The sequence below is a fragment of the Myodes glareolus genome, chromosome 3, assembly GCF_982192425.1.
Source record: "Myodes glareolus chromosome 3, mMyoGla1.1, whole genome shotgun sequence".
In the NCBI taxonomy this organism is placed as follows: Eukaryota; Metazoa; Chordata; class Mammalia; order Rodentia; family Cricetidae; genus Myodes; species Myodes glareolus.
The window spans coordinates 64,466,182-64,490,024 of NC_142028.1; the positions used below are offsets into that span (position 1 = coordinate 64,466,182).

Consider the following 23,843-nt stretch of genomic DNA (forward strand, 5'->3'; position numbering starts at 1 on the left):
ACTAATTAGCCACTCCTCTTAGTCTCCCTTTGGACCTAGCATGGCCTCTGTATCACAGTCTAGCCCTGTGTAAGAATTCTCTGATCATTTCCACCAAACGCATCTCTTCTAACTCAGAAAATCTGCAGTTGCTCAGGCCAAAGACCCAGGATCATTCTTGTGTGTCTTCTCCACACACTCCCCCATCTCCATTTGTTTTTTTTGTTGTTGTTGTTGTTGTTCAAAAATATGTCACATCTGTTTTTTTTTCTCCATGTTCCACCTATCACTGGTCCAAGACCCCTCTGTAGTCTGGCCAATGTCTTTTTATTTGGCTCCAACACTCCCTTTTCCACTGAGAAGTCAGAGCAAGCACCTTAAAATGTGAATTAGGCTGGGTGGTGGTGATGCACACCGTTAGTCCCAGCACTCGAGAGGCAGAAGCAGAGGGTCTCTGAGTCCAAGGCCAGCCTAATCCACAGAGCGAGTTCCAGGACAGCCAAGGCTACACAGAGATACCCTGTCTTGAAGAACAAAAAAAAAAAGCTAAAACAAAACAAACAAACAAAAAAAGGTGAATTCAGTATCGTCACTCTCTAAACTCCTCTGAAGGTTTCCCATCACTCTTATAATAAAATCTAAACTCATCCTTGTAATTTTATGATCCTACAAGAACTAGACCCAGCCTGTGACACCAGCCTCATTGATGTCATTACTGTCCTCCTCGGTTCACTCTGCTGGCCTGGTCACCACCCTGAAACCAGTGGAGCTCATTCTTCTCCAGATCTTTGGGTCTGCTCCTCTCTTCCTTTAAGAATGCTCTCCCCTTAACTTTCCACGTTTTCCTTTCTTGTCTGTCTCATTCAGGTCCCAGTTGAAATATGACGTTGTGGGTGGGTGGCATCCGTGATACCACATCTAAGATTCCTTGCCTCCCACGCACACCCCAGTCATCAGACATGTCCCTGTATCTCATTTTCTCATAAAATGTGTCATGTTGACTAGTTCCCTTTTAGGATTTACATGCATGTCATAAGGTGGGCAGGTATAATGCAGGATTATCCTGTTCTTTTGTAAAGGTGTATTTATAGTTATATGTACTTGTCTGTATCTGTGTGTGGGTGTGTGCATGTGACTGCAGGTGCCTGTGGAGGCCAGAAGAGGGTGTCAGATCCCCTGGAGATGGAGTTCCGACCTGGGTGCTGGGAACTGAACTTGGGTCCTCTGGAGAAACAACAGACTATCTTAACTGCTGAGCCAGCTCTCCAGCCCTTGTGTTTGTACTCAGTACATAGGATAGCGCCTGGCATGCATCCAGGAGGTGTTCATGGTTGTTATTATCATCAATGTGCTTTGATTGCTTTCTAACTATGAGACATTGGGCAAATCCTGCAATATTGTTCCATTACCAGCACAGTCTTTTGAGATAAATGTCATTACCTAATTGTAATGGAGGACTGGAGAAGCTAAATGATTTTCCAAGTATGAGAAAGAGAAATGATGAGCTGGAACATAGTCTTGCATCCCTGTAATCTCAGTATATGGGAGGCTGAGACTGGAGGATCACTAGTTCAAGGCGAATGTGATCTACATAGCAAAATCTTGTCTCAAAAAAAAAAAATGAGTGAGGCAGTGGTAGTGCACGCCTTTAATCCCAGCACTCGGGAGGCAGAGACAGGTGGATCTCTATGAGTTTGAGGACAGCCTGGTCTACAGAGTGAGTTCTGAGACAGCCAGGACTGTTACATAGAGAAACCTTGTCTTGAAAAACCACAAAAGAAGAAGGAGAAGGGAGAAGGGGAAGGAGGAGGAGGAGGAGAAGAAGAAGAAAAAGAAGAGGAGGAGGAGGAAGAAGAGGAGGAGGAAGAAGAGGGGAGGAGGAAGAGGAGGAGAAGAAGAAAAAAAGACCCGGTTTGGTTACCAGCACCCCACATGGTGGTTCTCAACCAGCCATAATTTCAGTTCCTGAGGGATTAGTTACCCTCTTCTGAGCGATCATGTCCTCCAAGAGCAGCCTGCACATACATGACTCACATGCCTAGGTGCAAGCAAAACAATCATACACATAAATAAATCTAAAAAACTTAATGGAGAAGCCAGGATTTCAGGCCAAGTTCAGAATATTTTAACAGCTCGGTGCTATTATTAATATGTCATGTTGAATTCTAGGCCAGGAGTCTGGCTTGGGTGTGGTGGACTCAATAAATCAGGCCCAGCCACTCACTCCAAAAGACAAAACAGAAAAGAAGTGGTAAACAAGGGAAAGAAGTTGATTCCGTATAGCCATCATGCCAAGGAAGAGGAACCAGCGTCCTCAGTTCTGTCTTCGAGGTGCTAGCAAGAGTTCTGAGTTTATGTAAGAACAGACAAAAGGCTGGTGGCAAGAAACGCATGGCCAAGCAGTCTGGTGGCTGGTGCATGGCCAAGCAGTCTTGCTCTAGCCGTGGCTGGGTAATCATTACCTCAGGGAGGGTTCAGAACCTTCGGGGTAGTATCAGAGTTGCTGCAGCGTTTATCAACCAGACCTGTAATTCCTGGAATCCAGGGCAACTGCAAGAGAGCGTGACTCAGGACAAGTCAGGAAGACCGGTGGAGTCAGACCAGTAGTTGGTCCCTTCCAGCTTAAGGCAATGATATGAGATTTCTAGGTGCTGCTCTTGTGGTCTGGAACAGGACATTGTAAGGGCCAGATGCCAACCAGGTGTTGTGGCACACAACTTTAATCTCAGCACGTGGGAGGAAAAGGCAGGCGGATCTCTGAGCTGGAGGCCAGTTTGGTCTACAGAGTGAGTTCCAGGACAACCAGGGCTACACCAAGAGACCCTGTCTCAAAAACAAACAAATAATAAACAAACAAACAGCTCCATCCTCCAGCAGTTGGGAAATTGAGGTAAAAGGATGATTTGGGCCACACCCTGCCCCCAACGTTTAGGGACCCGTGTATCCCAAGCTGGCTTAGAATTTGCTGCATAGTCAAAACTGACCTTGAATTTCTGTTTCTCCTACCTCCACTTTCCAAGTGCTGAAGGTGTGAACACTCTGCTCTAAGAAGATCCCCAGTTTGAAGCCATCCTAGGCTAAAACAAAAACCAAAAATCTGGCAGGTGGCAGTCTATTGGAGAACTGGAAATCCACCCTAGTCCTTGGATGAGTTAGCCTCGGGTTAGGGAGGACATTTTCCCTACAGTGCCTTTCTCAACAGAGACTCAGAGACCAGAAGGTTAGGGGCGTGGAGTAAAACCAGAGCATAAGGGAAGGGCAGTGTGTGAAGGGGAAGGCACGAGGTGGCTCAGCGGTTAGAGCACTTGCTGCTCTTCCAGAGGAGCTGGGCTCCGTTCCGACACCATGCGTAGCTCACAACTGTCTATGACTCCACTTTGCCCCCTTTGGGGAGGGAACTGGTCACTTCAAGTCCTTGTCCAAATGTGTGTCCCAGGATGAGATGAGTTTTCGATTCAAAACGCATGCCCTAACTTTTCTGGCCAACCGAGGGAGAAATGGCCACTTTCTATTACCATTATTTAACCTTTGCAGTCAGTTAACACCACTGTTCACAATCCCGTGCGGCCTAAAACTAGGGTGGGTGTTTGCTAGGCAACAGTTGACTGCACGTGTGATGGAGTTCACCTCCTCGCTGCTGTCAGTTCAGGCGAGGAAGAGACATCTGACTGAAATGTTTACCGTCTTCGGTATACCTTTTAGCTTTGTGGCCAGATTAAAGTTCCAAGTACTCTTATGGCTCATTTTTAAGCATTACAAGCAGAAGATTGCTGGCTGAAATTCCCTCATTTGATGGTTTTAAGCTGCCTCCTGGAGTCCGTGGCTCCTCTGGCAATCCCATTGCGTTCTCCAGCAATCATTATGGCAAATCTTGAAGATGCCTCAGTCCCTCTTATCTCGCTGTCTTCCAACTTGAATGGGGAAGATCACCAGTCCTGCAGAACATTCCTTAAATGATTAACACGCTGACGTGCAGAGATGAACAGGAATTTGACTCCTGTTTTTATTACATTTTATTTATTTTGTGCTGTGACTGAGTTCACTCACCCATGTGTCGACGTGCGTCTGTGGAGGTCAGAGGACACCTTTGTGGAATCACGTCTTTCCTTCCACCACGTGGGGCCGGGAAGATCAAACCCAGGTCATCAGGCTTGGCAGTCGGTGTGTTTCCTTGCTGAGCCCTCCGGGCCCCAGACCCAAAGTCTGAAGTAGCAAAAGGAGACACGTAAAATAAAAGTGGAGACGTCACGCTTTGATCCTGCCTTTAGTCAGCCAGCGGGCCCCAGGGAAGAGGATGGTTTCAGCAAACGCAGCTTCTCATCGGATAGTGTCTTCCAGAAACTGTTGGTGGGACTGAACTGTGAAATCTCAAAAAAGAAGCAGTTCTGAAGTAAGGGGCTGAAGGTCAAAGAGTAACACCTAGCCTTCGAAGTGAGGTCATGTGACTCACCCTCTCTGATTCCACAGACGCCTTAGTCTGAGTTCCTTAGTAGCACAGGAGTCCATCCGTTTATGATTGTGTCCATCCTTTTATGATTGCATTTGTGCATGCACACACACACACACCTGTGCGTGCATTTGCATGCCTAAGCCAGTATGTGGAGGTCTTAGGACAGCTTGAAGGAGTCAGTTCTGTCCTTCCACCATATGGGTCCAGGGATGGGAACAGGTCACCAGCGTTGCCAGCCACCACTGAGCCACCTCGCCCACCTCAGGAAATTTTTTTGCATTTTTATACCCTAGTAAAAGGCTTAGGAGAACTCGCAGCCAGAGGTCTGCATTACTTGGGGGTCAGGAGGTTCCAAGGAGCCACTCAAGCAGCCAGACACCAACCAAAGCCAACGGGGGCCCAGGTGTGTTTATCTTGGAGGGGCAGATGAAAGAGACAGAAAAACAAGCAGCTCATTTCCAAACCTTAACCACCTGAAGCAGCCAGCGGTGGGTGGGGTCTTCCTGTTATTGTTTCAGCTCTGGCGGAAGGAGAGAGAAAGCTTGGCTTGCTGCCTTCCTTGGGGAAGTGAGAGTTTTCCGGAGATCACAGAAGGCATGTGCTTGACCATCAGAGAAGCAGAGCTTGGTAATGGAAGGCCTCACACTGGAAAATCTTTCTTCCCCAATGCCACTTGGCTGGGTGCCAAGCTCCCCATGTGGCATGCTGGGAAGGAACACCAACACCCACCTCATTATGGAATTCTCTTTGATTCCAACTAGATCCAGGTTTGAAGTTTGGAATCCTTTTGGATTTTGTGGACCGCTTTCCATAGAGCCCATTGTAAAATGAGACCAACGCATACAGGTATCTGGCCCCTGGCCCCTTACTTCATGGCACCATGGGAACAGTATGAAAGAAAAAAAGAGCTGTTCTTGTAAGGGTTAACAGACCTCGTGTGGAGCGAGAATGCTACTGAATTGTGTTGAAGTGTGGTGGAAGGAAAATATTTTGACAAAAGAGAGGATTTCAGCTCCCAAGGCTTCCAACACGGGATTCTTTTTTTTTTTTTTTTTTTTTTTTTTTTTTTTTTTTTTTTTTTTTTTTTTTTTTTGTCTGCAGAATAAATATGCAGTAGCCTTGGACTTCTTAAATTAAGGGCTCTCCAGTCCATTCTCCACGCTGCAATCCGCAAACTACTCATTAGGCAAACCTTTGTTTAAAACTCACCAGCGGTTACCCACTGTGTGACCATTGCTCGTGCTAAGGATTGCAGCCCCACTGCTGGTGGCCTCCCCACCTGCCTGCTGCGCTCAGTCATCTCTGGACCTTGGCACATGCTGTTCCCGGTGCCTGGATCAACTTCTGTCTAGACAGTGAGGTCCCACAGCGATGCACCTCTCCCGCCACGGGGTACCGTCCCACCCTCCCTCGTAATCATTTAATGAACTGCTGTCTCTGTCGTCATGGTGGGGGCTGAGTCCATGTCTGTCTAGTTTGTTTCAGGATTCCCCAGAGCCTAGTACAGTTCCTGGCACAAACCAGGAAGAGGAAACAGGCTCTTCAAGTTAGACTTCATCAATTTGAATGATCTCTGCGTTACCTTGAAAGTCTGGAACAGACTGGGAAGTGGAGATGGAGGAGCAGAGTGGGAAGTGGAAGCGTTGCCGAGGAGAGCAGAAGGCACCCCTCCCTGTTTTCTGGGCAGCCCACGGCTCCTGAGCTGATGAGCAAGATGCACAGATTTTTTTTTTTCTGCTGACCACAGAAGAAGAGACTATAAAATTCAGCTTCCATCTGGTTCTTCATGGTCCAAGAAAAGACAGCAATTTCAGACTCCAGGGAGACAGCCACTCAGAGCACGAAAGCCTAAGCCCTAGCCTGCCGTAGAATCCCCAAGAGCTGCATGGATTTGCCTCAGGAAGGAAAGCCAAGGAAGCACCGCTTCTTAGGATCGATTCCCCGGTGGCCCTCAAAGGGTACGCGTTTGATGTCTCCCATGTCAGTTACCCCCCTGGCCTTCAGAGCCAACCTGCACGATTCAACAGCTGGTCCTCGCTTCTCTTTCTTTCTACTTGCGCCAGCAGGCTTCTGGTCACAGGACCCATCCCCAGTTTGCTTTGCAGGCTGGGCTGAGAGTAGAGTGGAGCCTTCCAATGGGAGCGCTTTCACATCTGTCCTCACCCACCGTCCAAAATCTGGCTGCAACTTCAATGCAATGATGATGTATTTGCTTTTTAATGTTTTCTGTTAGGACCAGAGTTAACTGAGAATTACTGGTGAGAGATGAAAAGAGAATAGACTCTCCTGGCTCTAAGAGCAGAGTGGGAGGCACTTGGCAGACTCGGGAGCCTGCCTGTTAGCATTGTTTGGCCACGGGCACACCTCTGTGTCAGGCCAGAAAAAAATAATAGGGCAAAGGTTCTGAAGAGCCACCCATAGGCTGGTACCCGACCAGAGAAGGGAATGTTCAAAAATGTACTGAAATGCCAGCTCTGGAGAGATGTGACAGCCGGCTTGAAGGCTTCAGGCAGTTTGGATAAACATCTAGACTTTGAGTACATTTCTGAGCCTGCTCTGTGATCCCTTTGAAGTTTATCCAACTTGAATAAGCCCTCCAGAAAGCCAGGGCCAGTGAAATAGGATTTCTTTGGAAGTCCCCCTGGATGTGCCCTGTTGCTTCCTCCCAGGGCAGCCGGCCCATCAGGACCAGCGATCTGAGGAGCAAAGAAGAAAGACGCCTGAGACAGAGCACTCCTATAATATTCAGTGCATTGTCTTCTTCTTTTCTTCCTGTCCCTTTTACCTATGGAGGGCACAGTAGATAGAAATCCCCTGGTGGACTTGGTGGACCACAAGCTTAGATCTAATCGTGGCTTGCCTGGGACCCCTTCTCAACAATCTAACCCCAGCTATTTCTGAAGGCCCAGCCTGAGATGTGCACCACGAATGTTAGAATAACAAAAGGCACTGTTTGCGGTCTAAAAAGTCTGCCTGAAGCTGGAAGGCTGGTGACAGAACCCAGCGTAGGCACAGGCAGGAGGTTCCATCTCATTTCCCAGAGAAACACCCCCTGGCTTCTTGGACAGGGGCCGAGGCTGTCTTTCCTCCTGTCTGTGCAGGTTTTCTAGTCATGAAATTACTGGGGCATTGAGAAGTGCCTGCATGCATGGAGGGGAGTCTGGGTGGGTGAGCACTCCTCAGCACTGGGAGACATCTCCCCAGGTACAAGCTGGCTCAGCTTCAGGTCACACAAAGGAGAATGGGGTAGCAAATACTGGGTTCATTCAGAAAGACAGGGAGCAGCCTTTCTGAGCATGTCTCGGTGGTCTCTGAACCTGCTTTTGACTCACTCCAGAAATTGAGCAGAACCTCTTTCCCTACCAAAGCAAGTGTGCCCTGGCGGTGCCTAGAGAGAGAGCAGGGCAAGTGGACAGCCTGTGCCTAGCACAACACAAACCTACAGACTGGCCATAGACCATGAGGGACACATCCTTTCATAACCCTAGGACCAAATGTCAGAGAAGATGCGGCTGCAGCACCAGGAGAACCCCACTGAAATGGGGTTACAAAATAGTTTTGTTTCTTTATTGTTAAAAAAATATTAACAGCAACAACGACAAACGAAAGAATAGCACAAACATTCACAACCCATCAGAGTCCGTAAGCTTTGCCCACTAATTCCTCTTGGAGTCCTTCATCTCCGTGCAGGTGGTGGTTTCAGCCAAAAGGCCCCTTCATGTTTTTCATGGGTGGGTACTGTTGCTCCATTGGCATGGCCCCAAAGCAGTCTGAGGGGTTGCAGTGGCCAGCCTTCCCCGGCTGGCCCATAGGACCTGGGGGCCCAGGGATGCCTGGAATGCCTTGCTGACCCATTGGCCCTGTTGCGCCCATCTTGCCATAACCGGGAGGTCCCTGAGGACCTACGGAGAGAAGAGCCACAGAAGGAAAGTCAGGAGACCCAGATGACAAGAGACATTGGCTGTGACAAGTGACACCTTCATTTCATGCATATTTGCCAGGTTGAAGCATGCTTTTTTTGAGACCTGCCAACTCCTCATATTGATTTCAAAAGGACAGCTGCACCTCTGGCTGGTTTTATTGGAAGGGTCTGTATATCAGGAGGAGGGATCGTGAGCCTTTAATACATCATTGCATCCACAAAATAGCTCCCGGGGAGAATGACAGGACTCAGAAAAGTCGCACGTGGGTAATACCCATGGGGTAAGTAGCAAAGCTGAGCTTCAGAGCTTGGCCACCAGGTTTTAACCACGCTCAACTCTCTAACCATTCATCTTGGAGAATGACTCTGAGGGCTTAAGTGACCTCATCAACATCACAGGACCAGTAAATGCCAAACAGGTCTGGGACTTGGATTTTTGATCCCTACTGCATGCAGTCCCCCAACGCACACACTGCATCATGCGAGCCTAGCTTAGGACAGAGGCAGATAGTGTCTCTCTCTCTCTCCACTCCCTTTTCAGGCCCTAGCACCGTATCTTGAGCTGGGAGCATTTCTGTACGTGGTAATTAGCCTGGCATTATTTGCTGTTCTAATGATTATGTTGTAAAGAAGCGGGGGTGGGGGGGTGATGAGAGGGTGGATTCTGTTGTTCTGAATTCGTGGTCTGAAAGACTGGGTTCTCCTACCTGGGGGACCAGGAAGACCATTTTCTCCTGCAATGCCAACACCAATATCTCCCTTTTCACCTTTGGTGCCTGGTAATCCTGCGACAACAGAAATGAAGTTAAGTTCTATCTCTAAGCAGAAAAATGATAGCCATGTGAATTGTTACACACATGCGCGCGCGCACACACATACACACACACACACACACACACACACACACACACACACAGAGAGAGAGAGAGAGAGAGGGAGGGAGAGAGAGAGAGGGAGAGAGAGAGAGAGAGAGAGGGAGAATCACAACAGTCAGCCCACACACAGCTGCAGATACCCTTTACCCCAGAGATCCAGAAGGTAGAGCTACCTCTCATTCCTGGCAAACCCTGGCGTCCTTCTCTGCCTATCTGGCCAGGGAGCCCAGGTGACCCTGGAGCACCTGGCCGGCCTGGAGCACCATCCTTTCCGGGGGGCCCTGGCCGGCCCGGAGCTGCTGCCACCTCCATGGGGAACTGCATCCTAGAGGTATAGTAAGCCATCCTCTCTGCAAGCAAAGACAAAGGCCAGGTCACTGGGCGGCCAGGTGTTCAGAGCGGCTGCAGATGCTGCAGACATGCCACCAGCATGGAACAGCCTCCAAAGGCAGAGAAGTATCAGGCTGGGGAGCATGGGCTGCTCTCCCGAGGGAGATCTTGTGCTGTGGCCCTCATGTGCCCTCCCATTCAGACCTTTCAGAAGCACGGATCTGATTTGGGCATCTCTTCCCTCTAACCATCACCCCTGGTCCACCACTGGCTTCAGAATGTGGTCCAGAGAAGTCTCTTTCCCAAGCAGGACGCTCAGCATTCATGTTCCCCTGAGTCCACAGCACACAGACAGGAAAAAAAGGCTTCAAACCCTAGCAGCACCTTCTGTCTGCTCGCCCCTCTCCTCAGAAGTGCCTCCGCACAGGCTCGTTTGAAATTGGCTTTCTTAACCTCCTTTGCTCGAGTGGGGGATCAGGAGGGCAGAAGAGAACCGATTCATCTCTGAACAGAGCAGGTGACAGGGGAGGTCTGATGGATAGGTGAGCATATGCCTGTCACCTGCTGTCTGTAAATGTGTGAGGGTGGGAAGGGGAGGACACTGGAGCTTTAAGGAAAAGGAAGGCAGGACCGGGTGGAGAAATGACTGGTAAGGGCAAACATTACCCACTGCCACCCTGCCGGCTGCCAATTACCATCAAACATTTTAATGATCTCTTGTCTGATGAACCTCTTGATGTCATCGTAATTCACCATGTCTCCCTGATGAAAGAGAAGAAACCTGGCCTCAATTAGACGTCCAAGCTTGGCCCTTTCCCAGTGAACAGACTTGATTTCCAGAAATAAAAGATGGAGCAGAGGGTAAAGGTCCTGGGAGCCTCCCACAGAGGCTCAATCCAAAGAGCTACCCACCCTGAAATAGTACAATACATTTTGTGCTAAAATGCAGCTTGGGGTGGGAGGGGCACCTGAAGCTCCCCCACTTTCCCATGAAAAACTAGAAGCCACCTGGAGTTGAGCTCTTTCCTGCAGAATGTCAGCAGGAGTTGCTCAAGTAACCATGTGCCAGCCTGTGGTTGCTGGCCTCCCCTTACCATAGAGCCTGGCAAACCAGGCAGTCCAGGGTTCCCTGCAGGCCCCGGGGACCCAGGGTGGCCTCTTTCTCCTGCAGGACCTGGTGGCCCAATAGGTCCCATGGAACCGCTCTTGCCAGGTCCCCCCGGCATGCCAGATCTTCCCTTCTCTCCTGCTTGGCCTTTCTGTCCTGCAGGTCCTGGGTCACCCTACAAAGACAGCAAGTCATAGTACAGCATTACTGACTGTTTCCAAGTCTGTCACGGTGTGTCAGCCCCTTCCCCACGTGCCCAGCATCTCCCTCTGAGCTGCAGCCATGACGATACAGGCTCCTCTGTCTCACCACCTCCCAGAGCAGTGCTTCTGGAAGGCAATGCTCGCATCACCCTTGGCTGGGAAATGTTCATGGCTCCCACATACCCTCAATAGGAAGGTCCCCTTCCTTGCCCAGGCAAGACCATAACGTCATCCTCACACCTTCCCCAGCCTTGTGTCCTTGCTAGCTCTAGCCGCCCATCACTCTCTGGTTCTCTGGTTCTACTATGTTGCTTGAATCTGCTGTCTGGAAAGCCTTCCCAGCCTCAGCACCCTGATGATTACCCCTCTACTCTTCTCTGCTGAATGATCCTGCCCTTCCTGCAGCCTTCCTCCTTCATGGCCAGTTAGAGTTAGGAGTCCTTCCTGGGGTCCCACAGCATGGCTTCCACACTCTAGTATCAGTGTGCCTAGGCGAAGGGAGTGTCTGTCCAGGGACTTCTTTTTACCCCTAGACCAAGCCAGAGGCCCTGGAGTGAGCCAGAGTGGGCCATGATTAGGGGATTAGTGAGACTTCCATTCCCCAAGATATAGATGAGACAGTCCCAGGTGAGGTCACATCTCCCTTTCCTGCCTATCGGCCACCCTAGGCTTCCTCTGTGGCTACAGTTGCAACTCTTTTCAAACCCAGCCAGAGGTCGCTCACCTTTGGGCCAGGAGGTCCATAGAGCCCCTGCTTTCCAGGAGGTCCCTATAAGAAAGCAGAAATTTGGGGTCAAGTCTGGGCAGCATCACTGAGGCTCCCTGGGGTGGGAGCAGGGAAGGTGCAGTGAGAAGGACCACCTTTTTCCACCCTAGGACCCTGGTTATGTCCAGCTGGGCTGTGTGAGAAGAGATGACAGCTTCCCTTCCAACCAGAGGGGGCTGACAGCTGGGAGGGAGGATGATGTCCCCGGGGGCATGGCCTTGTTTGATAGCATTGGCTGATCCCTCGTCACAGATGAACTGATGTGACAAGAAGTCAGAGTGGGAAGGCCAGTCTGAAAGAGCAGAGGGCAAGGCGGGGGCGGGGGCTCAGGGAACGTTTGTTTGGAGACTGTTAATCATTGCTCTCTCTTTCTGACCAGAAACAGGGTCCTCTTATTCCATTAGAACAAGAGTTGCCAGCTTCTTGCTTGTAATTGGCACTGGATATCTGTAGGGGACTGTTCCGGTATCCCCGTGTATCCCTAAGTCTGTCTCGAGTCCCATTTGTCAAATGGGGTGATACTTGACTCTAACCTGTGTGCACCCATCTGTGTGTTCTATGTCACCTCTGACCTACTTAACAATAGTGACCAATGTAAATGCTGCCGTTTAGGAAATCGTGATGGGGGGAAAAGGTGAGCCAGGAGTGGTGGTGCCACCTATAAGCACTAGGGAGGCTGGAGCAGGAGAATCATAAGGTTGAGGCCAGTTTGGGCTCTCTAAAGTTCCAGGCCAGCATGGGTACATAGTCTCAAAAAAAAAAGTCTGTACATGTTCAGTACACATGCATTTTTCTCCCTGAATATTTTCAATCAACCAGAGATTGGTTGAGTTTCTGGATGTGGAAACTATGGGTATAGTTTCTATAGGATATAGTCTGTGCCCATGGTGTATGCTTACTGAATGAGGGATAGAACAAGATGAGGACCAAGAGGAAATGTCCCCAAGAGGAAGAGAGAGCAGCGTAACTGTACCTCTTTGCCAGCCGCACCATCCGACCCAGGTTCACCCTGGGGAGCAGAGAGCATTAGAAACAGAATGAGTAGTCAGTCAACCCCACCCTACCTCCCTCATACCTCTCTGTTCTATCAAGGAACCCTGATCCTGCAGCTCCTCCTACCCCCACTCCAACCTGCCGGAGCTAGAGCAGAGGTGTCTTTTTCCTTGAGAACTGTGTGCATCCCTGGTTCTCACTGTGCACTAAATGCTTGCTGAAAGGCCGCATGAATGGTGAGCCTCTGTCCTCAGTGAGACTGGCCAGGACAAGCTGACCTCCTTCCTCCCCCATGACACCACAACAGCTCAGGGCTGTCCAGCCCCTGCTCCCCCTGAGTTTCCCAGGCCTTTCTGGTGGCTGCTGAAGAAGGAACATCTGGGATTGCAGGTCAAGGAATAGATGCATCCAGGGTCCTGGCAGCTCCTGAGACTGCAGGGAGGGAGGGAGCCTGAAGGGATGACATCCCCAGGGGTGGAGTTCACAGTGAGCGGGAGTGCTGACCTCTGGCCCTCTGGGAAATAGGCCCAGTGACCACGTCCACATAGAATGTCGTCATCCATCTCACCAGAGAGTAACGACCAGCTCTGGATTGCTACTGTGCTCTGGAGGAAAGTCTGCTTGGTGGGAAAGCCCCTGTCACAGAGACCTGGGCCCCTTTCTTTGGCTTCTCAGAACCTTTACATCCCCGAGACCAGCAATCAGCTCCATTCATGTGGTTTACCTGTCTAGACCTCTACAGAGGGGAAGCTTCGCAGGTTGGTGAAGGGCGCAAAATTTGCAATGGCGAAGGGGTGCAGAGTTTGCAGTGGAGTAGGCTGGGGATCAAGTCTCAGCTCTCCCATTTACTAGCTGTGTACCTCAGAGCCATCAGCTCAGTCACACTGAACCCTCATTTCCTCATCTGAAACCCCAGAGACAATTGGACCTCCAAATAGTGTTGCAGAGCACATTAAGAGAAAACACACATCCAACATAAGCTGAGGCTCACTTCGGCACAGTCAGTGACCAATATAGCATCACTCTGAATGCTAAACGGGCTGAGATCAAGTCTGGCTTCTGCAGCGCTCCGAAAGTTACAGTAATAGCACAGTATTTCTGGTTCCTGACATTTTCAAAGACTTTTTGTGGTTACTGACAAGCTCCACTGGGGCAGGGGCAGGGCCAACACATGGACCAAACCTTCTCTTTCTGGCACTTCGTCAAGGGATCTGCATTAGGTTGATGATACATCCTCAGAGGCAGTGCCCTTGCGTGCCGCTGGCTCAGTGCTGGCTTGCAGGGCTTGTCTTTCAGGATACAATACAATCCCTAGACACAGGCCATGCTGCCACCCTGCCATGCGAACACCCTCTCCTTTCCTAGAGATCCCAGGTGTAGTGGACAAAGCCAAGTCCTCTCCCCTGGGCTGGGCTATAAGATGTGGACTCTTACCGGAGGACCGGGGTGTCCAGGAGTGCCAGGTTGGCCTGGGAGGCCTGCCAAACCCCTTTCTCCAGGGGCTCCCCGATCTCCTTTCAGGCCCTGGAAAATAGGATGAAAGTCAGCGGGGAAAGGAGAAGCAGAACCCACAAGTCCAGAGGCAGAACCCAAGCCCCACCACCATGTTCCAGGGGCCAGGCTCCACAGGGGCAGATGACCCTAGGATGGCCTTGAACTACCCTTTGCCTCATCCCAGAAGGGAGATCTTTAGGACAAGTGAGGGGCTGCTGTTAAGAAGGAGGGAGGACAAAAACCTTCTCCATCCGTTGGCTTTGGAAGGAGCCCACAGCAGAAAAGGCCATGTTTAATGTTCCTTGAGGAAATACACTCACCATGGTGGAGATCCCAGGTGGACCCGGCTGGCCTGGAGGCCCCTGTGGCCCCTAGGGACAGGGGAGTCAAGGCATGGTAAGGGCTTTAGCCGAAAACCCAGGCTGGAGGGGGTGTAGGCGGCAGCAGGAACATCCCTACACTGCATTAGCTCTGCTCTCCTCCTGAAATCTCTCCTTCCTTCTGATCTTACACTTGAACTTCTACCAGGAGCTCTGGTTCCAGAGCAGAGGTGGGAGGGGCTGAATAGACAGGACCGTGTGCCCAGTGCTCGCTGATGGGTGCACCTAGGTTGTGAGGTGCAGAGGCCAAAGGCAGGGGAGAACAAACCACTAGCAGGGACCTCTCCCGAGACCCTGTGCTTCCTAAAGGCAGCCCAGCCTCCTGTTGTTTTGTGGAGGAGGTAAAACCAGCAGCCAGGTTTTACACAGTAGAGGTGAAGGGCAGGGACAACATGTACCAGAGACCATGTCCCCATCCCCTACATTCACAGGAGGGAATCCAGCTATCTCCAAAGCCCTTTTTCATATCACAGAAGTGGGAGACCTTTGGGGACAGAACAAAAGGCTGACTCAGCATCCACATGGGAAAGCTCTGGAGCCCCACACTCTGAGAAGCAACGACACGCTAACCCCTGGGGTCGTCCTCTCCTGACACTGCTAGGGCTGTATCTGAGACGCCCACAGTCTAAAGTTCACCTCCTTCAGCAGAGCAATACCTTCTCTGAACCCGAGAGTGCTCATCTCCTCCCCAGAGCACATTCCTCCACACCCCTTCCAGAACATTCTGGCGCCATAGCGCCTATACTACTCATGTAAGACTCCTGGGGTGGGGATCCTCATTGGGACCAGCACATAGCAGGGACCAGGGCTGAAGAGAGGAATGACAGGGGAGCCCATCAGGTCCTCACCCATAGCCCCCCTACGGAATCTCTACCAGGCCCACCGTCCAGGGTATGACTCTTTCATACTTAATGTGAACAGGACTGGAGGGGAGACCTGGGGTCCCCAGAACAGAGCCTCTGTACTCCTTGAGATACACAAAACAGTGACCTGAGAGTTCCTGGGTTTTTTTTGTTTTGTTTGTTTTTTTTTGTTTTTTGTCATGAGCTATTTTCAATGTTCCCAAACGCCTCCTGAAAATTATACAGCCATGCTATACTAGCACGCCAGTGGATTTGCTTTCTCGGGAGCCCTGTCGGCTTGGTGCCGTCACACTGATCAAAGGCCACAATCGGCAGTCATTTGTGTCACTGATGAGAAAAGTGGATGGAAAAATACAGCATTGCTAAATAAACATGTTCTCCAATTCCCCCTAATGGCAAAACCACCACCTGCCCACCCAGGCACTCAGCAGAACTTCTTGGTCCCTCTCTTTCCACCACTCAGCTCGCCCTTGCTTCAAAGCGAGCTCCCCACCTCTGAGTGCATCCCAGATCTCCTGAGCCCTCTGTTCCCTCTCCCTTCCCACCACCCAGCCACCCACCTGCCACTTACCAGCCCTTTCCTGGGTATGCCTGTCTGAACCCACCCCAGAGGTAGCTTTTTCAAAGTTCAGCTTTTCTGGTCACACATGTATCAAGCTACCCCAGTGTGACGGTCTTCAGGTCCCTCAGACACATCAAGCTCCCGGCTGCTTTTGGTTCTGTGTATCCGTGTCCCTTCTCCAGCAAGAGTTCCCCTAAAGCAGTGGTTCTCAACCTTTAATACTTCATGTTGTGGGGACCCCCAACCATAAAATCATTTCATTGCTACTTTGTCACTGGGATTTTGCTACTGTTATGAATCACAATGAATCCGATACACCCATATCTGATATCTCAACCCACAGGTTGGGGACTGCTGTCCTAACGCTCCCTACCTCCCAGGTCTTCCCTGCAACATCCCCTCATCACCTGAACCTTTCAGATGCATGTTTCCTGCGCCTGCTGGGAAGCCCTGTGGATAAGGGCCCTTGTCTGTCTGACTGGGTGCTGTGGCCCTGATCTGCAGCAGATCATCAATAACTCCTTCCTGACTAACTGAATGACTCATGTCTGGTAAGCAAATGTGAGTGTGCACAGTGAACCCCAAAAGTGGCGAAAAGCAAAAACCACCGAGTCAGATGAGTCTAAAACCCCTCATACCTCTGCATGGCTAGGGCAGCTACTGTGGCATAACCAGCCTACCCCATCCCCCAGGGGCATCCTAATTCATAGAAGCAGAGACAAAACCAGTTTAACTCACAAGATGACCTGGAGGTCCTGGTCGTCCCTGGGGTCCCATGGCACCAGGCTCACCCTGCAGGAGTCAGAGAAAGAAAGAGGTGACACAGAAACCAATTGACCTGCATATGCGTGGCTGCTTGGTAGGAGCGGGCTGAGGGCAGCGGCATGCAGCAATGGCCAGAGAGCTGGACAGAGCTCTGAACTTAGACCCTAGCCTTCTACGGCTTAAGAAGACCAGGCTTGTCTTTTGGATGGTTGTCCAATTGTCCTTCTAGGGAGGGGACCAGTTATAGCTCTCAAGATGGAGAAGGGTCAAGATATGCAGTGTGGGGTGAAATTTCACAGCAGAAAGCCAAGGAGAGAAGGCAGTCACTTTGCCACTGTGAGGAAAGAAGAGGCTTCATCTTGGGACATAGCGGAGGCCAAGGCTGTGTGTCAGCAGTATGCACAGAACCCCAGTCCTTACCTCTGCACCTGGCCGGCCACTGCTGCCAGGGGGACCTGGTTTTCCGCAGTCACCCTAAAAGAGAGAGAGGACAGTGGAGTTTTGTATCTCCACCCTCTGTTGAGCCTGGATCAAGTGAACTCTGCCACCTTGCCCTGGCTTTGACCAGAGGGTCTCTGGCACCCTTCGGCTGGTAGGTGGCAGAGTCCTGACCCAGTTCGGCAGGCCCTAGTGGCCTCAGGAAGCTAGGGTGCTGGAGTAACATCTCATTCTGGGGCCAGGCGACATCCTGAACCCAGGCTGGGTTGCCATGTCTGCCTGGCACTGGGGCTGAAGAGAATAGGGACACCTGTTGTCCAGAGTCCCCCTTACCTTAGGCCCAGGGAGGCCGGGATGCCCTGTTTTCCCCTTGAAACCCTGGAAGAAAAAGCAGGGAGATGTTCCTCTTACCTCCTCTGAGATGCTCCCCACACCCTCCTGCTCAGGCCTAGTCAATGGAGTCTTTCACAGTCATGGCGTGAGGACTGGGAGGCTGAGGAGAGCTGGGAGGAGGCTCGGAGCTCCTGGCTCCTTCCCGCTCTCAACTTACCGGGGGTCCCATGAGTCCAGGAGGGCCAGCGGGACCTGGGTCCCCCTAGGGAAAAAGAAGGAACATTGAGGAAGTTTGGTTTGGCCTCCACCCAACTCCTTCCCCACTGCCTCTGATTGTCCGAGTCTCCCATCCCAGGATTTGGTGGGGACATCATGTGAGGCAGAGGGAACTCAGCCTGGCTCAGCCTCTGACTGGCTGGGGACTGTGAATGAGTCCCAGCCCCTCTGTAGGCCCTGACTTTCTTTCTTTGGTTAAGGATAGGAGTTGACCTCGATGTTCCCCGTATGCCATGTTCCCATCTCCCACAGATTCTCCAGAAAAAACTCAACCAAGGAGCCAGGGCCTGCTCAGGCATGTCGTGGCTACAGCCTGGTTCTCCCCAGAACCTAGCTTCCTTTCTCTAGTTGCCCAAGTTTTGGAATATAAATGTAATCTCTGTCACCATTCGGTCTTTGCTGAGACCAATACACTGAACCTGGCTAACTCTATTAGAAGGAGTGAGAGACCTGGAAAGTCTGATGCCACCTGGGAGAAGGAGCAGCCCAGGAGGAGACTTGGGTACCCTGATGAAAGGGTGACTTCTCAGCACACTTTATCAGGAGAAGGATATGTTTGCCTTCCCCCTCAAATACATCCCCATCTTACCCTCAGGCCAGGCTTGCCGTCCTTCCCGTCCAGTCCGTCCAGCCCAGCAGGGCCCTACAGACAGGGGAAAGGCATTTCTGGATGCTGTACCATCTCTGGAAGGCTGACCCAGCCCCTCGGCTCTCTCTGCCTCTTACCCAGCTCACATCCCTGCCATACATGTATCCGCTCACAGGCACTCACGCCATCCCTCATACCTGCCAGGCCCTGAGGGCACACACTCACCTGAATCCCGGGAGGGCCTGGTGGCCCAGGGGAACCAGGCAAGCCCGATGGGCCTCGAATCCCTTCACTGCCCTGAAACCAGAACACCCAATGAAATCAGGGCAAAGGGGACTACGGACCCCTGGAAGTCAGGGCATTTGGCTCCCAGCCCTAGTTCTGTTCTGGCCTGATGAGCATGTGTCCTCGTCTACCAAGCCCCCTCCCCCATTTTCCTCACTGCTTAATGGAGAAAGACAGAACTTGCTCAGACCAACCTCTCCTCAGGGTTGTCCCTGGGACTGGCACGTGGATGGGTGGATGTGTTTAATCTATATCACTTTAATAACATGCCGTGTATGTGGGCTCTAACACCTCAAGGCGAAAAAGGTGGGGAGATCCCTGCACTCCAGGGTAGCGTGACCCCTCGAGTGCCACGGACCTGCTGGAGCCGATGGCAGCGCAACACCCATATCTGCTTTGCAAAGATGGGGCTGCAGAGCCCAAGAGTAGGGGTGGGAGACCCGTGGTGGCCGGGGCTCAGGGAAAATTTCACAGAAGTATCACTAGGCGGCGCACTCTGAAGAATGCCTGGGATGGGGCAGGAGGAAGCTAGAGGGGACCTAGGACAGAAAGGTGGCCATACGGCTGCCTGACCTGGGTGTCAGGGCCCTTATGGTAGATGGACTGGGAGAGGGGCTGGGCCGGTGGTCACCTGACTGGGAAGGGCCCTGAATAGCAAGCTGCACTTTGTCAGGCAGACCCAGTGCCTTTTAAATCACATCTCAGGGTCCAAGGGGTTGTTTTGGGGAGCCCTGAAGCTGGGCGCAAGAAGTAGGGTTCTCGCCCAGAGGATAGGACTCCAGAACCTTCTTCCAGGTTTTATCCAGAACATCTTCCCTTGTGTCTGTATTATTTGAGATTTTACATGAACTTTTGTCTAATAAAAGGCTCAGGGTCTGTAAAACGGCCTGCAAACACAGCCACAGTCCCTGGGTAGCCTCTTAAGGCCCAAAGCAGGGCAGCGGTGAGAACAGGCATGTGGTCTGGGAGGTAAGAAGCTTAAGGAAAGGCTGCTACTTCCCCTGGGCAGGAGAGAGAGGCACAGCCCTGGATCAGCAGCATCTGTGAGGGGGCTGCAGAAAGGGAAAAGACTACAGGGGAGAAAACCAGGGGTGTTGCAATACCGCCATACACCAGGAGGGGTCAGCACAGTTCTAGCCAATGTCGGCCTCACTGAGAGTTGTGATGGAGCACCTCTGGCCAACAGTTTGGGGTTCTCTGCAATGATCAGCCTAAGGGGGACTCCATAGGGAAGGAATGAGAGGGAGCTGGCAGCCATCAGAGATCTGCCTATGGCTGATGGGTCCTGGCTTAGGGAAACAGTGGGGGGCTTGTCCTCTCTTCCAGTGGGGTACTCAGCTCTGATGGCTCCCTACCTTTTGGGTTCCCCCAACTGTTTTTTTTTTCTCACTTGTTTTTCTCACAGTGAGAGGTTAACGTGTGGCTTCAGAGGAAAGAGGCTCCCGGAGACTACAGAGCATCACAGCTCCCTGTGGACCCCCCTCTACATCCAAAGCTCAGATCCTTGGGGTCTCTGACAGCTCCCACCCAGTACACAAAGGAGGCCCAGCTTCTACAGAGCTAGGGGTGTCCTCTCCAAGCCACAGTAAGGCTACGTCAAGTTTAACAAGGCAGTCTCAGAGTAACGAGTGTGGCTCTCCACAGCTGCTGTCTCTGTCTTATCACGAAGTCACGGTGACTCCTGTGTCCTCTGGGCCCTTGGGGACAGCCTTAGGAGAGAGGCACACTCCACCTCTAGATGTGCCTTCATTCGAGGGATCCCAGTCCCATCCTTTCCCTTGGCTCCTTGCCCTCTCTGCTCTCTCTTGAGGCAAAGCTGGCCTCTTACAGTCTAATTACCCACCTCTATTGCTCCTGTGCCTCCTTCCCCACCCTTCTTTGGCCATTCCCCTGGCAAATGGAAGCCCAGGATACTCAGAGGCTGCAAGAGGGTGTGGGGAGGGCAAGAGGAGGAAAAGGGGAGGGTGCAGGGCCATCCACAGAGCCACTGGTTGCTGAGCACAGCCTTAGTGCAGTGGAGTTGCCTGTGAATTTCCCGAAGGCCTGAACAGAATCGTGAGAGCTTCCTGGCTCAGATGTGGGTTTCTGCTCACCTTCTCTGCTTGGGGACCAGGAGGGCCAGGGACTCCAGCTTTGCCTGGGAATCCTGGCGGACCCTGGATCGACAAAGAAGCAGGCAGGAATAAAAATGGGGCTCCATCTCCCTTCTTTCTCTGTGTATTTCTTCTGTCTGTCTGGTCTGGCTCCTAGAATCTATCGTGGCCACCTACACTGTCCTCCCCTCCCATCTCTTGACTCCCCTCCCCAGTGGGGACTGGCCAGACCTGCTCTTCTCAATGGGACCACATTACAGGGAACTTTTGGGTCTTTACTCACCGGTGGACCTGGAAAGCCTGGCTGGCCTTGAAATCCCTAGGGGAAGAAGTGAGGAGGTCACCCCTCCTCCTGGCCACTCGGGTGGAAAGAGGAACAGGTGGAGCAGCCTGTAAGCTTTGTCCTCATCTACCCAAGATGGCCAGCAGGGGAGGCTCTGGCTAGGAGGTGGGAGGGTGGGTAGGAGAATTGGAACTAGTGACCAACTCCTTCAGCCCCACCCCCAGCCCCTTCAGCCCCGCCCTGAGCTCCTTCAGCCCAGCCCCCAGGTATCACTCACCTGGTCACCCTTCTCACCAGAGCTCCCCTGGGGGCCTCGCTCTCCTCGAGGACCCTGTTGCCAAAGAGGAGAATGTAACTGAAACCCACCCTTCTAGTCCCCAGGCCACGGGGGTTGGGGGGTCAGGAGGTTCCCTCCCTCTCCACATCTCCATGGCCTGCCCACTCACTCACCGCTGGGCCTTGGGGACCTGGAAGGCCTTCAGATCCTGGTGGGCCCTGGGGACTCAAAGGAACAGAATCAGTCATTCAGAAACAGGAGGAGTGAGGCCTGGGGATGGGTAGGGTACACGGTGGGCGTGTCCTGAGCTGATAAGACTCTCAGCCCAGGCCCCTCGGTTCCCTGGAACCAGTCTGCTAATTAATCCTGCTACCTCCTGTCCCACTCCGAAGCTGCCAGCAAACAGCAGCTGATCTCTTTCTTAGGCACAGCTCCGACTATGCCATTCTCCTGCTCAGAGCCTTGCATGGCTCCCCTCTGTCTAATGAATGAGCCTATGCTTTCCTGCTGGCTTCACAGGCATCCTGTAACCTGTCACCAACCACCCTTTCCTGCTTCCTGTCCTTCTCCCCGCTCCCTCTGCTGTGTTTTGCTCAGTTCAGACTGCTGTCACCCCCAGGCCTGAGCGTTGCTATTCCCTCTATCTGGAATGCCCACCACTGATTGCCCTTCAGTGTTGCTGAGCCCTTAGGGAACCAGGCGTAGCTCCAAGCTGTTCCTGCCAGGACCTACCTGCAACCTCCACTCTCTGTGGACAGATACCACACAGCTCCTTCCGCCCCTGAGAGTCCTCCCTGAGCTCCCCTCTCTCTCTCTCTCTCTCTCTCTCTCTCTCTCTCTCTCTCTCTCTCTCTCTCTCTCTCTCGTCTACACAGCATCCTCACATTACCCCAGCCCCACGCCCCACCCCCACCCTGCACGCTCAGGGGTCTCAGCTCTCATCATAGCTATTTCTATCTACTCATGTTTTATCTGCTTCCTGCTGCAGGGCAAGGCACGCAGGGCCTGCTCCGCTCAGTGCAGAACCCTCAGAAGGGCTCGGAATACCCAGCATGCCTAGGAGACAATCTTGTTGCAGATTAAAAGTATGACAGTTGTTGGCAGAGTCCCATGAGGTCTCGCTGACATTCATGAGGGGGAGAGGTAAGGCTCCCATCCCAGCTTGGCGGGTCCCAGATATGAGGGTTGGGGTTCCTCACCAGATAGACTTGGGCTTCTGGCCAGGCTCCTCACCACTAACTCCCTAGCTGGCTGCAGGACACTGGGTGAGTCGTGTCCCCCAGGAGCCTGTGACCTCATGTCCTAGCTGTCCTAGCTCCTTCGTTCGCTGTAGGACCCCCATGAAGGTGGCCTCAATAGAGAAAAAGGCTCCTGGCCCTGATCTGGCAGGAGGGGGAATTCTGCCAGCTGACTGGGCCCTTCCCCTCCTCAGTGCCATCTCTGCAAGAAGCCTGCTGGGATCTCCTCACAGCCTCCGCCTCCGCAGCCACCAGCTGGTGCAGAGACGCAGCTGGAGCAACGCTGGGGCAGGGGCAGCAGGGGTCACAGGAAGTCCCAACCCTGTTGAAGAAGAGGATGCGGGGAGGGGGCTCTCTCCTGCCCTCCATCCATACCCGTGCTGCAGCTTACCGACTCGCCCTTCTCTCCTGCAGGGCCGGTGTATCCTCGCTCTCCCTTGATGCCCTGACAAGCGACAGCAGAATTAGCTCTGTGGCCTGCCTATGGGGTGCTAGTGCAAGAGGCCAGGGTTGCAGCTGGCGCCCAGACTGACACTTGAAGGCCAAGGGGACCAAAGTAGGGGACTAGAGGGGGGAAACAGTAGCCAGTGTGGCCACACAGCCGCCACTGCGGCCCACACTGGAAAGGCCCGAGGGTGCCTTTGCAAGGAGCGGCATCTCTCAGGTGTCTCCCTCACTCTCTCAAAACCCTTTGGGCAGCACATCTCAGTTCTTTCTGAGTCTGGGACTCATGGGGGTTCTGAGAGTGTCCTCTTCCTTCCCCCCATTGCAATGGTGGGGGCAAGCCACATTACCAAGGGAACCAAAGCAGAATGTGTGTGTGTGGATCCTACATGGATGTCATGGCAGAGACTGAATGTTGGGGAAAGGGAAACACGATTGAGGGACACCCTGTCTGGCTCTGTTCTCACCGTTGGACTGTACCCCCAGTACCCCCAGAGTCAGAGTCCTCTTACTCACAGGCAATCCTGGGGGTCCCATGGCACCTGGGTAGCCAGGTTGTCCTGGAGGACCCTGCAAAGCAAGGCAGGTATGATGATGGACTAGCCCTCAACCTTTCTGTTACCCTTTCCCTGTGTGCGAGTGACCCAAGCCTAAAAACCTGGATCTGCTATCCAGCAGGTGCCCATCCACCACCCAAACTACCCACGCCCCAGGTACAGTTACTATTGTGGGCCATTTCCCAAGCCCAGGTGACCAGCCCCAGAACCCTGGGAGCAGAGCGGGAAAGGAGGTCCAGAATGAGGTGGGGAGGAGCAGGCAGGCACACAAGTGTGGAGGATGAGGGAAGGAGAGGAACCCCCACCCCCGAAATGGTAGCTAAGAGCCAGAACACACACA

At 52.4% G+C, this 23,843-nt stretch overlaps 1 protein-coding gene and 1 long non-coding RNA gene across 5 annotated transcripts in view; both read right to left on the reverse strand.

Moving 5' to 3' along the window:
• Positions 1 to 1,612: 1,612 nt before the first annotated feature.
• On the reverse strand, positions 1,613 to 6,781 carry LOC125400321 (uncharacterized). The gene is made up of 2 exons (XR_007231923.3): positions 4,027 to 6,781; positions 1,613 to 3,914 (listed from the first exon to the last, which is right to left on the reverse strand). It is a non-coding gene; the product is annotated as an uncharacterized LOC125400321 (long non-coding RNA).
• Positions 6,782 to 7,942: 1,161 nt separating this feature from the next.
• The window catches only part of Col16a1 (collagen type XVI alpha 1 chain), a 52,878-nt gene continuing 36,977 nt past the window's right edge, over positions 7,943 to 23,843 (reverse strand). For all 4 annotated transcript variants that reach the window (XM_087904558.1, XM_087904557.1, XM_087904556.1 and 1 more), the window contains 21 exons: positions 23,463 to 23,516; positions 22,894 to 22,947; positions 21,438 to 21,482; positions 21,265 to 21,318; positions 20,988 to 21,023; positions 20,705 to 20,767; positions 18,552 to 18,623; positions 18,327 to 18,380; positions 17,679 to 17,723; positions 17,462 to 17,506; positions 17,111 to 17,164; positions 16,664 to 16,717; positions 14,441 to 14,491; positions 14,061 to 14,150; positions 12,607 to 12,642; positions 11,592 to 11,636; positions 10,651 to 10,839; positions 10,252 to 10,318; positions 9,400 to 9,576; positions 9,059 to 9,136; positions 7,943 to 8,331 (listed from right to left, as the gene is read on the reverse strand). In XM_087904558.1, coding sequence (XP_087760684.1) covers positions 8,129 to 8,331; positions 9,059 to 9,136; positions 9,400 to 9,576; positions 10,252 to 10,318; positions 10,651 to 10,839; positions 11,592 to 11,636; positions 12,607 to 12,642; positions 14,061 to 14,150; positions 14,441 to 14,491; positions 16,664 to 16,717; positions 17,111 to 17,164; positions 17,462 to 17,506; positions 17,679 to 17,723; positions 18,327 to 18,380; positions 18,552 to 18,623; positions 20,705 to 20,767; positions 20,988 to 21,023; positions 21,265 to 21,318; positions 21,438 to 21,482; positions 22,894 to 22,947; positions 23,463 to 23,516 — 1,566 coding nt within the window. In that variant the 3' untranslated portion in view covers positions 7,943 to 8,128. The remainder of the gene's footprint in view (positions 8,332 to 9,058; positions 9,137 to 9,399; positions 9,577 to 10,251; positions 10,319 to 10,650; positions 10,840 to 11,591; positions 11,637 to 12,606; positions 12,643 to 14,060; positions 14,151 to 14,440; positions 14,492 to 16,663; positions 16,718 to 17,110; positions 17,165 to 17,461; positions 17,507 to 17,678; positions 17,724 to 18,326; positions 18,381 to 18,551; positions 18,624 to 20,704; positions 20,768 to 20,987; positions 21,024 to 21,264; positions 21,319 to 21,437; positions 21,483 to 22,893; positions 22,948 to 23,462; positions 23,517 to 23,843) is intronic.